This window comes from Megalobrama amblycephala, linkage group LG18, assembly GCF_018812025.1.
Source record: "Megalobrama amblycephala isolate DHTTF-2021 linkage group LG18, ASM1881202v1, whole genome shotgun sequence".
Classification (NCBI taxonomy): domain Eukaryota; kingdom Metazoa; phylum Chordata; class Actinopteri; order Cypriniformes; family Xenocyprididae; genus Megalobrama; species Megalobrama amblycephala.
The window spans coordinates 4768416-4783952 of NC_063061.1; the positions used below are offsets into that span (position 1 = coordinate 4768416).

General features: G+C 39.5%; 1 protein-coding gene across 1 annotated transcript; it reads right to left on the reverse strand.

Moving 5' to 3' along the window:
- Positions 1–4026: 4026 nt before the first annotated feature.
- Positions 4027–6572, reverse strand: LOC125253590. Its single transcript, XM_048167621.1, has 5 exons — positions 6394–6572; positions 5935–6173; positions 5670–5802; positions 5334–5504; positions 4027–5204 (listed from the first exon to the last, which is right to left on the reverse strand). Exons 2-5 carry the CDS (start codon positions 5958–5960, stop codon positions 4569–4571), a joined length of 966 nt encoding a protein of 321 aa, XP_048023578.1. The 5' UTR covers positions 5961–6173; positions 6394–6572; the 3' UTR covers positions 4027–4568.
- Positions 6573–15537: the final 8965 nt, after the last annotated feature.

Genomic DNA, 15537 nt, shown 5'->3' on the forward strand with positions numbered 1-15537 from the left:
AACTGAATCCTTGTCCAATGCGCAATGGGTTGTGGGCAATATTAGCCTTTATAGTGTGCATGGATCCACGCTTCGAAAATCTACCGGAAATAGTAGACCATCCGGGGACTTTTAGCACACTCTTTTCAACATACTATGCTTTGGGACACACTTATTTTAATCTCACATACTATTTAGGATGGATAGTATGGACATTGGAACGCAGGGATGGTTTCAAACACAGTTCATGTCATGGATGTGGCTCCCACGGTTCATCCTCCGGACCACCGGAGGGAGCCATCACCGGAATATTGATTCACTACCATTCGGACTCCATTTCCCATAGGCCCTCATTCCTGGGACTGATTGCACACACACCTGCACTACATCACACACACACTATTTAAGACACGCACACACTCACACCTATCGTGAAGTCTTGATTTGCTTTTGTGATCATTTCTGAGCATTATACTGTGGACTCATTATTACCTGGACTGTTTATCACTGCTGCCGCCTACCTTGATTCCTGCCTGTACCCTGATCTGTGTTTGTCTGCCGCCTGTCCCAATCCTTGCCTGTGACCCGACATTGTTTCTCTGCTGCCAGCCTTGACCCTTGCCTGTCCCTGTTTACGGTACTGCCTTGCCCTTGTTTGTATACTGCTCTATTTTAATAAAGCTGCAAATGGATCCACTCTCCACTGATCCTTCATTACAGAAGACTTCGCCACACAGCGATCCAGCAGCTCTAGTACAGATTTCCACCGAATTATCAGCCCAAGCCAGTCAATTAGCGATGCATCACCATCAATTGAATCGCTTAACTTCATTAACAGAGGAACTGGTAAAGACGCTGCAGGGCCTACGACTCAATCCCGCCGAGGCCGCCATGCCGCTGCCCACTGCAACATCAGCGTTTCCAACTCCTCCGGCAGTGAACCCCCGTCTGGCCCTTCCGGAGAAATTTTATGGCACTTCAGTGAAATGTAAGGGTTTCCTTCTTCAATGCTCTCTGTACGTAAACCAGCAACCCTCTCTGTATCCCACTGACACAGGACGAATATCATTTGTCTGCTCTTTGCTGACGGGCAAAGCACTGGACTGGGCCACTGGAGGGACGATAGTTCTGTATTTCCCACGTTCGCTGAATTCCTGCAACGATTCAGAGGTGTTTGAACATCCCGCAGGGGGCCAGAGTCCGGGTGATCAATTGCTCTCCCTCACACAAGGTAAAACCATGCACTCTAAAAGAACTGCAGAGATTCCTGGGCTTCGCTAATTTCTACAGGCGGTTCATACAAAACTTCAGCAGTGTTGCAGCGTCCTTGACCTCCATGACTAAACGCCAAACGTACCGCCTACTCTGGTCCCCTGAAGCTGGCAAAGCGTTCAAAGAGCTAAAGAAACGATTCACGACTGCACCCATTCTCCGTCACCCAGACCCGGAACGGCCTTTCATTGTGGAGGTCCAACACAGGCATCAGAGCCATTCTTTCCCAACGACAAGGTACCCCAGAGAAAATGTTCCCGTGCGCCTTCTATTCCAGAAAGTTATCAGCAGCAGAACGTAATTATGATGTGGGTGATCGTGAACTTCTAGCAATGAAAGCAGCACTAGAGGAGTGGCGCCATTGGTTGGAGGGATTCACGGTGCTCACAGATCACAAACTTAGAATACCTCCGCTCTGCCAAGCGACTAAATCCACGCCAGGCCAGATGGGCCATGTTCTTTACCCGTTTCAATTTCAAGGTAACTTACAGACCCGGTTCCAAAAACACCAAGGCCGACGCATTATCTCGGCAAACGGAACAGATTGAACAACCTGAGACCGAAGAACATATAATCCCTGACACCATTCTCCTCGCACCAGTCCAGTGAGACATAATGACTGAAATAACTCAGGCCAACGAACATTCTGCTCCGCCAGCCGCATGTCCATCAAATCGTACCTTTGTGCCAGACCATCTGAGAGACAAAATCCTACACCATGTCCACGATCTTCCCAGCGCCGGTCATTCAGGTATCACTGCCACTCACAGTCTCCTACAAAATCGATTCTGGTGGGATTCTATGCTCCACGACGTGACCCAATTCGTCCACAACTGCACAGCCTGCCAAACATCCAAAACCTCTTATCAACCCCTGCCGGTTTGCTTCAACCACTACCCGTTCCACAATGCCCTTGGTCACACATTGCAATTGACTTCTTCTCCGACCTCCCAGTGTCACAAGGCAACACTACCATCTTCACTGTCGTCGATCGCTTTTCCAAAGCCTGTCGCCTCATACCTCTGCCCAAACTTCTGAGAAACTGCTGAGTTATGTAACTTTGTCTTCAGACTTTATGTATTACCTGATGACATCGTATCAGACAGAGGACCACAATTCACCTCTCGGGTCTGGTCCGCTTTCTTCAAAAATTTAAATGTCAATGTCAGTCTCACTTCGGGCTACCATCCAGAGTCTAACGGAACGTCTGAACCAGGGACTCGCACGATTTATACGCACCTATTGTCAGCACTAGCAGTCTGAGTGGAGCCGTTATCTGATGTGGGCTGAGTACGCCCAGAACTCTCTGCGGAAACCTGCCACAGGTAGGACACCATTCCAATGTGTCCTAGGTTATCAACCTCCATTGTTCCCAAGGTCAGGCGAGCCCTCTGAATTACCCTCCGTCAACAAATGGATGCAAAGGAGTAAAGAAACATGGGATTTGGCCCATCACCTACAGCGCGCAGTCAGGAGGCAAGAGGTACAGGCCAACAGACATCGTCGACCTCATCCCCAGTACACCGTAGGACAGTGGGTTTGGCTGTCCACCAGGGACCTACGACTAAGACTTCCATGCAAGAAACTCAGTCCCAGGTTTGTAGGGCCTTTCCAAATTACTAAACAAATTACTCATGTGTCTTTCCGTTTAAATTTGCCTGCTAACTATCGTGTGTCTCCCACTTTCCATGTCTCGTTGCTGAAACCCTCCGGGGGTCCGGGAGGGGAACCGGAGGGAGCCGAGGGCCATCATCCCCCACCATTGCTGATCGAAGGCGAGGTGGCTTATCAAGTTCGAGAACTGCTCGATTCCAGGCGTCGGGGTCGGAAGCTCCAATATCTGGTCGACTGGGAGGGAGGAGGAGTGATCCTGGGTCGACGCGGATGATCTCCTGGACCCTGCTTTCATGGAAGAATTCCATCAGACGCACCCGGAGAGACCGGCCCCTCGACTTCGTGGTAGACCCCGGCGTCCGCCTCCTCGCGTCTGGAGCCGCTCGCAGGGTGGGGGCTCTGTCATGAATGTGGCTCCCACGGTTCATCCTCCGGACCGCCGGAGGGAACCATCACTGGAATATTGATTCACTACCATTCGGACTCCATTTCCCATAGGCCCTCATTCCTGGGACTGATTGCACACACACCTGCACTACATCACACTCGCACTATTGAAGACACGCGCACACACTCACACCCATTGCGAAGTCTTGATTTGCTTTTGTGTTTTGCTTTTACCTTTGCCGCCTACCTTGATTCCTGCCTGTACTCTGATCTGTGTTTGTCTGCCGCCTGTCCCAATCCTTGCCTGTGACCCGACATTGTTTCTCTGCTGCCAGCCTCGACCCTTGCCTGTCCCTATTTACGGTACTGCCTTGCCCTTGTTTGTATACTGCTGTATTTTAATAAAGCTGCAAATGGATCCACTCTCCACTGACCCTTCATTACAGTTCAAAACCTTTTTTTTTTTTTTGCTAATTCTATCCTCCAAATTAATCATACTGTTGACTAAAAATTTGAGCACATTAAAACCACACTAAAGCATACATTCAGACAGGGATTTATATATAATCAACAAATATATTCTTGGTAGTGCGGATTATTAGAGCTGTTGACTCTCAGGATGTTAGTCTGGTCTGATCCCATTTCCCCCATCTCTCTCTCTCTCTCTCTCTCTCTCTCTCTCTCTCTCTCTCTCTCTCTCTCTCTCTCTCTCTCTCTCTCTCTCAACATTTCTCTTAATACTCTACTATATAATAAAGACAAAGAACATTTTTATAAATTAAACAAAACATGATTTATTTCCATAATTACACAATACAGCTTAGAACATTACTAATCATATCCAGTAATAATTTGATGAGTGGAGACATGTATTAGAGCTCAAATTAAATGGAAACTCATTCAAGTTTAACCAGAAATCTAGGTGTGCCTTGCGCCCTGTAGTCAACATAACAATGCACGCAATGTACTAAACCAGTTAGAGCCTGCTTGAACTCTGTATGGGGTTCTAGAATGTGTTCCGTGTTCATGAAATCTCCGAGGAAATGATCACACTATAATCATAGTATGTGGGGAAAATAAAATGACACCATGATATATTGCACTGTTTTAGATACAGTTGCAACACTCAAGTCTATGTGTGATGTTTTAAAATACTGAAAATTATACATATTTAAAAAAAAATGTTTTTTTTCACTAACCTTTTTCACGGTATGAGATTCTTGAGTTGGTATGGCTTCAGAACTAGAGAAAATTATTTTTTGGGAAAGATGGAAAACTTTTTGTTCTAACTAAGGACATTATTTTTTGATTGTGGGTCAAAAAAATAGAAGGTCATTCATATTGCTGAGAGAAGGTATCGAAGCAAGCTCCTTTAGCAAGGATTCCTTGGTAGAGGCTTTTAACCTGTTAATTTCCTCAGGTTTATAACTTCTAATTGTGATATTCTCTCGCATGAACTGATCATTAAACAGGAGTTTGCTCAAGCATTCTGTCTCTGCACAATTACCATAAGGATTATATTCCTTTTCTGTACAGTCTGGCAGACTGAAAAGCTTGTTACAGTTGCTACATGGTCGTGTTTCTTTGTAAGTGTTGATTTTCAAATCCCTGATGTATGCCTGACATTGCATTGACTCATGAAATTGTAAACTGTCACCCTCTTGATGTCTGAATGACATTACTGCATGTGATACATACTCATGCCATGTATTTAAACATGAGGAGTTTATCATAATTCTTTTGGCCTTTTTACCTCTACAACCCAGAGAAGCACCAAAATATTCATCTGTGTGTTGACTGTTGGAGCACACGCAAATGACGGTGGATTCCAGTGTGTAGTAGTGTTGGTATTTGTTTGCTGGTCTGTCTATAGGAACAGGAAATTTCAGCTTTTCCATTAGACTGCAAAGCTCCTCCATTACTTTCTCTTTTGTGCCATATTTACGCTGCATCTAAAAACAGTAAAATAAGAATAATATTTAACAAAAAATATATTTGCAGTGATAGTGGGAGGAAAAAATATAAACTACTATTTTACAACAAAAAGACAGAATATATTCACATCCTAATATGTTTCTTACTATGTCTAACAATATTGAGAAAGGCGTCCGCTTGGGTAGGTGAGTGTTGAATTTCATAAAGGGTTCTGGAAATTCATTTCTTATACTCTTAGCTGTTTTTTCAGATAAAATGTCTTCAGGAGTAAGACTGTCCTCATGAATGATCCCTAAAAAGAAGATGCTGTGGAGAATCTTGAAAAAAAACAAAACAAAACAAAGTTTAAAAAGCAAGATTAATTAGGCTATTAGAAAATATTCTAAACAGTATAATTTAGCTTTTTGCCACGTAAGAAATGTCAGAGCGATTGCTATCTGGCAAATAGGCTATAGCCTTCATAAACATGCATGTGTACATACCTCACTGAAATGGGATCTTAGTTTGGCTTTGTTTGGCTCTTTATTAAATTCTTCCATTAAATGAAGAATTAACAGGAACCCACAGCTTTTCAAGTTCTCCTTATTAGACACATGGACTTTCATAAACCTTTTTCTGGTTGAGGAAATTTATTTAATTATATGATGGACACCTAGACTGTCTTTTTATCACTGGCATGTCATGATTTCATTTTAGAAACTAAATAAAACATAGGTAGTTTAAAAATTATAATAATAAGCTTCTTACCTTTTTTCTCCTTTTGCATCCATCATCGTTCAGAATGACTAACACGAGGAAGCGTGTTTCTAAAGTTTCAGTCCGTCTTCCTTCTCTGATCTCCGCCCTCGTTTATCCGTGCACATTCACTGATACCATATGAAAGCTCGAAATAAAGCTGATTCTTTTAATGACCAAAATAAAATATAATAAAATTGGCTTGTATGGCCAATAATTAAATCAAATGAATACATTTTGCCACGTTTGTTCTGCAATTAAAACAAAAATACTTTTTTGAGTAAATAATTAAGCACTGTTTAAAAAGAATACAAAATAAAATACTAAAATTATACATAGGCCTACCAATATTTATTATTTAATCCATTCTAATATGAGAAAGGGTGTAAAATTAAAAGCTATACAAGTGCTACTGACAGCAAGAAATCAATAAACAATGGCAATGATGTATGTTAAGTTTTTCCAAAATACCGTCACAGTGTTTGTAGGCAAAGGAGAGATTTCAGATGAGGCACTAAAAGCAAAATCATAAACTCTGAGATGCAGAAGTACAGGAAACACACAGGAGAAAAGCACATTAAAGTTTATTATAGTTGATTAGTCCACTTACTACGGAAGAGGATTAGGGCCAAGCAATAATAAAAAATAAAACCATCTTGAGATTAAAGTTGTTAAATTTCGAGAAAAAAGTCGAGATAAAATGTTGAGAATAAACTTGTTAAATTACGAGAAAAAACTTGTTAAATTTCAAGAAAAATGTTGAGATAGAATGTTGAGAACAAACTCATTAAATTATGAGAATAAAGTCATTAAATTATGTGAAAAAAGTCGTAATTTAACAAATTTGTTCTCGTAATTTAATGAGTTTTTTCACGAAATTTAACAACTTTAATCTCGAGATGGTTTTATTTTTTATTATTGCTTGGCCCTAATCCTCTTCCGTAACTTTCAAGTAAAAATTTCCTTATAATTTACTCACCCCCACGTCATCCAAGATGTTCATGTCTTTCTTTCTTCAGTCGAAAAGTAATGAAGGTTTTTGAGGAAAACATTCCTGGATTTTTCTCCATATAGTGGACTTCACTGGGGTTCAACGGGTTGAAGGTCCAAATGTCAGTTTCAGTGCAGCTTCAAAGAGCTCTACATGATCCCAGACGAGGAATAAGAGTCTTAATTATTTGAAATTGGAGTCAGATTAAATGAGCAGCTAAAGTCAAATTGAAACTAAATTCTAAAATTAAGTGAACTTCACAGGGGCAATGAAAAGACATACACGCATTATATCTTCGCCTAGGTCATCTGAATCCTTTTTTGGGCTGACGGGTGGTTCTTTACAACACCACAGTGCACTATTCTACTGGTATGACTCCATATTTTTTCAATGTTTGGATGTGAACCCAAATTACTAGTTGATTTTCTGTTAAATAATCAGTTGGAAGAGACTGCAGAGATGCCTGAACAGTGGATTGCAGAACATTAAAGGAGGCTTCAGGCAGCGTATAAAGTACAGGAGAGAGTGAGAGAAAAGGTCGTAACAGACGTTAATAGAGTAAATGACCAGGGTTTCACAGAAGCTGAGTTGGTCTACCTTAAAAACCATCAGCGTGGATGGTGCGTGGACCAGGAGAGCAGGGTGTTGTGTGTTCTGTTGCTCCTGTGTCTCCGGCAGGGCCTGTGAAGCAGGTCCATAGGATAGAAATGCGTAAGACATTTATTGACCCCATTTTGACTCTACTGTGTCAGAGGAAGCAGGCTGTTTGAATAGTGGGTCTACTACTGATTCAGATAGTGATTCGGTCTCATGACTATTATTGTGAGGTGGTTGTGATGTGCCACCTCCCAAGACAGATGAGGATAGTGTCGTGAGGTGTTCCTCTGTATTAGAAGTTCAACCTTTATGGCTGAGGCATTCTAGGAGAAGTACTGTAGGTTAGCATTCAAACTCATATAGACTGGCTGCATTTGCACTAGTAGTTGGAGAGGAATTGTAGTACCAGAAACGGACTTGATACTCTTTTTTTAATTTGTTTTTGTGGGTGCATCGGTGGGTCGCAGATGAATTCTTGGGGGGAAGAATGTAGCTGGTGAGGTGACGACTAGTTAGTGATGGCCGTGGCCAGGCAGAGAGGGTTTTTGGTCCCACTTTATATTAGGTGGCCTTAACTACTATGTACTTACATCAACAAAATTTGTACAATGTACTTATTGTGTTCATATTGTATTGCAAAACACTTTTGCTACTATTGAAGTGGAGTATGGGTAAGGTTAGGGACAGGTTTGTGGAATTTATTTTTTTTTTTGCATGCAGGTATTTTTTAAAATATAAGCACAATGTAAAAACATGTATGTACACAATAAGTGCATTGTATCAAATGATTAACTTAAATGTAAGAACATAGTAGTTAAGGCCACTTAATAGAAAGTGGGACCGGGTTTTTAAGCAGACACCTAAAACAAAGGGTGCCTGAAGATGGGGTCTGATCTTTTGCATGGAAGCGTGTTGTTTGTGCACGGATATGTGAGTAGATGTAAACATTGTGCTGCCTGGTAGCGCTTCTGGTCACACCCGTCCTTGTTTGATCTCAGAAATTAGTCCGTGGTTCATCATAGCTGTGTTGCAGGTTTAGTTGATCGCTGTTTCTCCTGTATTTTTGTTTTATTTTCTCTGCTAGAGTTTATGATTGTTGTTGTGAACTAGACTGGCTAGCAGGGTTTTCAAGTAACATTTTCGTTGTGGTCTATGCCAGTCCCGGTGCCAGGACAAACGATTTGGGGGGTATTATTTTGCTTAAAAAATATTATTAATAAGTTATTAATAATAAATAAATATTTTTAAAAGTAATTTACTTGATTTTATGTCTCAAATCCCAGTCAATTATTCACTGCAGAAAGTGAAACTAAAAACTTGATGTGAGCTCTAATTAAACATGTTCTGATAACAGTATAACCTTAATTTATTTCTTAATTTCACTCTGACTCTTCTGAGTGGACTCTTACGCAATATCATCTGAAAAATAGCTAATGAATAACAAAACATTTTAAATAAAAAATAAATCTATAAAATCTGTTCCAAATTATTATCCAAATGGCAAACAGGTAATTAAAGCATTCCATAGGTGTAATGGTTTTTATACTGTAGGCCTACAAACCATATTTTCTATCCCCCTACACCAGGGCGTTTCCTCCGAGTAGGCAAGGGAGGCAGTGCCTCCTCAAAAAAAATAGGATGAGAAAATAATCCATATTACATATAAAACAACACAAATATTACAAATTAGCCTATGACATTAAAAAGAGAGCAAGTCACGCGTATTTCTTAAGGAACACTGCCAAACAGCGACACCCGCTGGTAAAGTTACACAGAGGAGTCATGCTTTACAGTCTATGGCAGGGGTCTCAAACTCAAATTGTCGCGGGGCCGTTTCTGTGATTGACACCTCATAGGAGGGCCATATTATCATTCAAGCGCAAGAAAGCGCAACATTTCAGAAAATTTACTTTCCTTTGCATTATTTCTCATTTACTTCAAATTTCATTAGACCAACTAAAATATTTTTTATACCTATACTATAAATATCTTATTTACCATACTAAATGTAAACAGCAGTGTCTCTCTCATTGTTACAGAGTGTAATATAATTATATAATACTATTACTAATATAATACTATTAATTGAAATAGTCTGGTGCGACTTCTCACATCCAACAAGATATATGGAATAAAAAATCAGTAATTTAGGAACAAAACCAGCAACACCTGTGGCGTGGAGGGGTTTATTAGTTTTTAACATCTAGTGGAAGTATTTTCCCTTACTTTATGTTAGCTTAAATAACATTAAAATCTTGCACTGAACAACACTGTACTGAACAAATACAATCCCTGAATACATTTGTACACTCCTCTGTTTCTTGACAGACACCTGCAGCACTTGTGCTCACACAGCTGGGCCACATTTGTCCAAGATGCCGTTTGAGCATCGGTAACGTTTGCATCGGACGTGTTTCGGTGGTTTAAATCGGCGCTCATGACTTAAAGTCGAGTGCTTTTACTGTAATTTAGGCAAGCGCGCTCATAATAGAAGCGATTGAGAGCTTGGCTCATGGTTGCATAGCAACGACAGATGCAACTGGAGCGAAAGCGCATTGGAAAGAAGGAGAATGCGGCGCGGCCGCTTATGTGACGCGATATGTGAATGCCCCTTAGAACGGCGACTTTTTCTTTGCATGTCAGACAAGTAGCAACTAGAGAATAATAATAATAATAATTTAGCGGGCCGGATTATGTTTTATTTTTGAGATCAGTTGCGGGCCGGGTAGAGGGGGTGGGCGGTCGTAAATGGCCCGCGGGCCGGCAGTTTGAGACCACTGGTCTATGGAGTCATGCCTCCCTTTCCTCTCATAGGAAACCATATAAAATCATCAGACCCTCGGCGTGCGGTGGGTTTTGTGGGGGGTAATTGAGAATGAATGGGGGAAAGTCACGTGAGAGGAGGCAATGTCTCCATCGCGCTATGCTTGGATGTAATTGGTTATGATTGGATATGATTGGTTTGTGCGATAAATCCCGCCTCTCGTTTACGTGTGCGTTCCGCGCGTCAGTTTGACTGAACAAATGATGGCGTCAATCGGACTAATTGAAAAGTAAGTAAACAGATCACCCAGTTAGATATCACCGCTTTATGTCACGTCAAAGTCAAACTTGAAATGGACTGAAAGCATGATGACTGTTTTTTTTTTTTTTTAGTGCAATCAGCTTGGTGAAATTAAAAATACAATTCGTGTCTGTGACAGACGGTGTTTACGGAGCATGACTGATGATCCAAAATATCCTAGGTTGACAATTGAAGAAAAATCGCAATACACAAATAAAAAATATAGATTAAATTATTATTGCCTTTAGTTATTATTTTGGAATGAATGTAGAAATGCTTAAAACACTAACTTGATGAGATTGACTTGGTTTTGATAAATAGAGCATTACATTACGTTAATGTAACATTACAAAATAGAATTGTATTTGGTTTCTTTTTTTGATGTACTGTAATGTTCATTTAACAAGGAAGATGTGTCAACTTTAAGAGTAATGCACATTAATTTACATTGATTCATAAAAAAAATGTGCCTCCTCATTTCAGAACACCACTGCACACCACTGCCCTACACTACCTCTACCCTAAAGCTACCCATCACAGGAAACTGTGCACACTTTTACTTTCTCACAAAATCTCATTCTTTATGATTTATAAGCCTTTTGGAAAGTGGGGACATGGGGTAATGACATTGCACAATTTCTATATGCTAATTATTGTTAATATATAATTCATTTTTCCAGGAGCTCATTGCTTCTACGTTCAGTTAAACTGCTAACAGTGATTGTAAATTAATTGCCTAAATTATTACATTATTTGCTAACTGCATTCTTTAAGCGCGCGCGCACACACACACACACACACACAGTTTGTCCTCTCCCGCGATCCAAATCGCGGGGCGCTGTTCTCGCGATATTATAACCCAGATCTATACAAGGTATTAGAACATTATTTTATACCCTTAATTTCACTCCCTACAGTATATTATAATATATAATATTATATATTTTTGTTACAGATTACTATATCAACTAAGAATAGATTGTAATCTGAGTGCCTGCCTGCTGAGTGTTCCACATGATTATTTAGCCCACCTCCCTTACGAAAATTAACCATGGTTTTATTATAGTAAAGTTTTATAGTATTTTGTGAAGTTGCTAACATAGCATAATCAGATGCAGCTTTATTTTTAGTGACAGTAATACAGCATTTTCTCCATCATACAATACGTTTTAAAATTAATCGCATGCCATTTATCAACACAAGCCATCCAGCATTTAATATGATATTGTAAAATCGATCTATCTTACAGTGTCTCACAGCAGCCGCCGAGCAAACGCACAGAGTAACGCTATAACATCATTTTCAACACTTTCAAATGTATCTAATATGATAAACAGAGCTGTGTTACCTCATACTCATGACCGGAAAAGCGGAAGCGGCGCCGGCGACTGTGTCATAATAAAAGTCCCGCTGCTCGTGAGGTGTTGATCAATCGCTCCAGCTCCTCGTTCAGCTCCACAACACTCGCTCCTGCTCTGCTTCATACTACAGTAACGTTAATAATCACATCCATGAACATGATTTCTTCCCAAGTCCAATCCCTATTCTTTTCCACCGTCCGTTGAGGTGGAGACCACATGTCCCAAGATTCCGCGCTCAAACTTGCTAGGCTTCTAGCGACCTCTAGCTGACAGAAAATATTACATAGTGCACCTGTGGTTTTTTTTAGCAGAATTATAGTTAATTTGTGGTTACCATGGAATAACTACAATAACCATTTTTCATTTATTTTTTATTCGTAGTAAAGCCATTGTTAATTTCCGTAAGGGCTGCTGGCGTGCTGGAGTACTAAATCAATGTTTGCAATATGATGAATGGCATTTAGCAGCCTCCCTTTAGCTATGCCTTTCTTCTTTTTGTGAAATCATTGTTTTTGTCTACCAAGTGTGCTAACAACAGCAAATTTGGTGTTTTTCATATTATATAATATCTGGTAAAATAATTTGATTAGACACAAATTCAGATTGTCTTCCAAGAACATGAATGTTTTGTACAAGTTGTTAGCATACAAAATACAAAAACAAACTATCAAATTACTAATTCAGCTGCCCAACCATTGTCTGTATGTGGATTATAGTGCATCTGCCTGTCAATGGGACGAACTTCTGGAACTGTCATCTCCACACACTCTTCTGAGCATGGACAGACTGAGTGAGCGAGCAGGAAAACACAGGGCGAATTAACGGAATTAGTGGAGCGATAACCGAATCATGATTCGGATCGCGTGTCAAACCGCCAAACTGCTGAAGTCACGTGACTTCGGCGCTCCGAACCGCTGATTCGACACAAAAGATTCATAACGCTCCGAATCTTCCTGAAGCAGTGTTTTGAAATCGGCCATCACTAAATAAGTCGTTATTTTGTTTTTTTTGGCGCTCCAAAAATATTCTCGTTGCTTTATAATATTAATATTGAACCACTGTACTCACATGAACTGATTTAAATATGTTTTTAATACATTAATGGATCTTGAGAGAGGAAATGTCATTGCTGGCTATGGAGGCCTCACTGAGCCATCGGATTTCAACAAAAATATCTTAATTTGTTTTCTGAAGATGAATGAAGGTCTTACGGGTGTGGAACGGCATGAGGGTGAGTAATTAATGACATTATTTTCATTTTTGGGTGAACTAACCCTTTAATAGCATGGTAAATAAAATATAAAAAATATATGCTGTATACATATAATGTGTATGTGTCGAAGAGAGTACGGTACGATTTTCACCCATAATTTCAAAGTAAAGCTAATGACATAGCTCTGATCTCTGTGAATTCAGTCAGAGATAATGATAACTTTAGCCAAATTACCCGTACAGCGTGCTAACAAGCACATTCACAAAGGCAATTTGCACAGATTCACAAAATATAATGTGCGGTGCTTACATGTTCTGAATTTGAAGTTGGACAAACAGTTGGTATTGATCCATCTTTGAGAATTCGACTCACTGTGTGAAGTTCTCCACACTCCAGTTGTTGCTGGCTATTATCAATCAAAAGCTGAACAGGCTTGGTCCTCTTCTGAAAAGGGAGCTGGAGCAAAGCCTGCAACCACTGGCTAAAAAAGCATAACGGCTAATGCTAATGCTGTGGTTTTTTTTGTTTTTTTTTGGAATGGATGTAAAGGGAAAAATGGATGTCAATGGAACAGAGGCTTCACCACACTGAATAAAGCTTATCATTTAAAGGTGACCTATAATTCCCCTTTTCACAAGATGTAATATAAGTCTCAGGTGTCCCCAGAATGTGTCTGTGAAATTTCAGCTCAGAATACCCCAAAGATTTTTTATTGTACCACGTTTTAACTGCCTATTTTTGGGTGGAAAATGCACTGATTTGGTGTGTGTACCTTTAAATGCAAATAAGCTTGTGCTCCCCCCACGCTGTTTACATCACCCATATATGTGACATCACAACCTTTGACCCCGCCCCCACACACTTGTCACCCTGAATTGTGTTAGTGGGTCGCACATACGGGTTCTGTTATATAAAATGGTTGAATTCATTATAGTCGCCTTCATGTATTGTTTTCAGACCTATTTTTATTACATTATGATGTTTTATCATTAATGAATTATAAAAATGCCAAAATGTGTCTATTAGGGGTAGAGTTAGTTTGATTTAAAGGGATAGTTCACCCAAAAATGAAAAATCTGTCATCATTTACTCACCCTCATGTTGTTCCAAACCTGTATGAGTTTCTTTCTTTTGCTGAACACAAAAGAAGATATTTTAAAAAATGTTGGTAACCACCAGAGTTGACGGTAGGCTAGCCATTGACTTCTTCCCCTACTAGTCAACATTCTTCAAAATATCTTCTTTTGTGTTCAACAGAAGAAAGAAACTCGTGGTTTGGAACTTGAGGGGGAGTAAATGATGACAGAATTTTCATTTTTGGTGAACTGTCCCTTTAAGAACATTAGAAGCGTTAAAGGCCATGACATAAAACATGAGGAATGTGTGGATTTTCTATTATTATTTTAGGGTTACAGATAATGTGAATGAGGCTAAGGGAGAGAAAGTGTATTTTTTTATTCTGTTATTGTGTTTGTTCTGATTTTCTGTCAATAACTACTCACAACTAAGTATCAAAAGACAATAATTTTGCTTATTACCCAGAGATTACATTTATTTGTTTTTTAATGAAAGCTCTCTTCACAGATGGAAACTCCAGCTTCCAACTCCAGGACACCTCCTGGATACAAACATGTCTAAATCTATTGTATATTTCTTCTATAAAGGTAGAGACCACAGCAAATGTTGCAAACGTCTCCATCTGCTCTAACAGTAAAACAAATAAACCCACTATTATATTAGGGTACATTTGAATAATGACTCCCTAAAAGACACTGCAGACTGCATGTCAATCATTCAGTCCCTCAGCATCTAAACCCTTCGCAGCAAGAGTTTGCAACCTGATAGAAACTCTCTGACTCTTCCATCCATATAGTCTGCTTTTATTGTTATTTCTTATGTATTTGTTTCCTTTCCATGTAAAGCACTTTGAATTATCATTGTGTATAAAATGTGCTATAAAAATAAACTTGCCTCGCCTTGCCTAAATATTGATCAACTGTGTCATCATAATCTGTTAACCCTCTGGTGCCAATATTTATGGTAATTTTAGGGAATTTTATGATACTTTATATTTATACTTATATTTTATATAATTTTTATGGAATAGTTATGATCCATTTATTACCTGTTAATTGCTTTTTTTAAACATGAAAATGAAATTTCCAACCAATAGACCCTTTTCACATTTCCGTTTTTCTCAGAAGCAGAAGTCGTCATAGTTGGGTAAACTTTTATAGCTGTGAATGAGAGAATACATTAAATATATTTTTTGTGTTTCCATTTGCACAAATAGCAAAAGAAAAACTCCATAATAGTGTTTTCACAACTTTCAAAAACAGGAAAAAATTTGATGCAAAGGTAAGTATATTATTATAAATGTACATACATT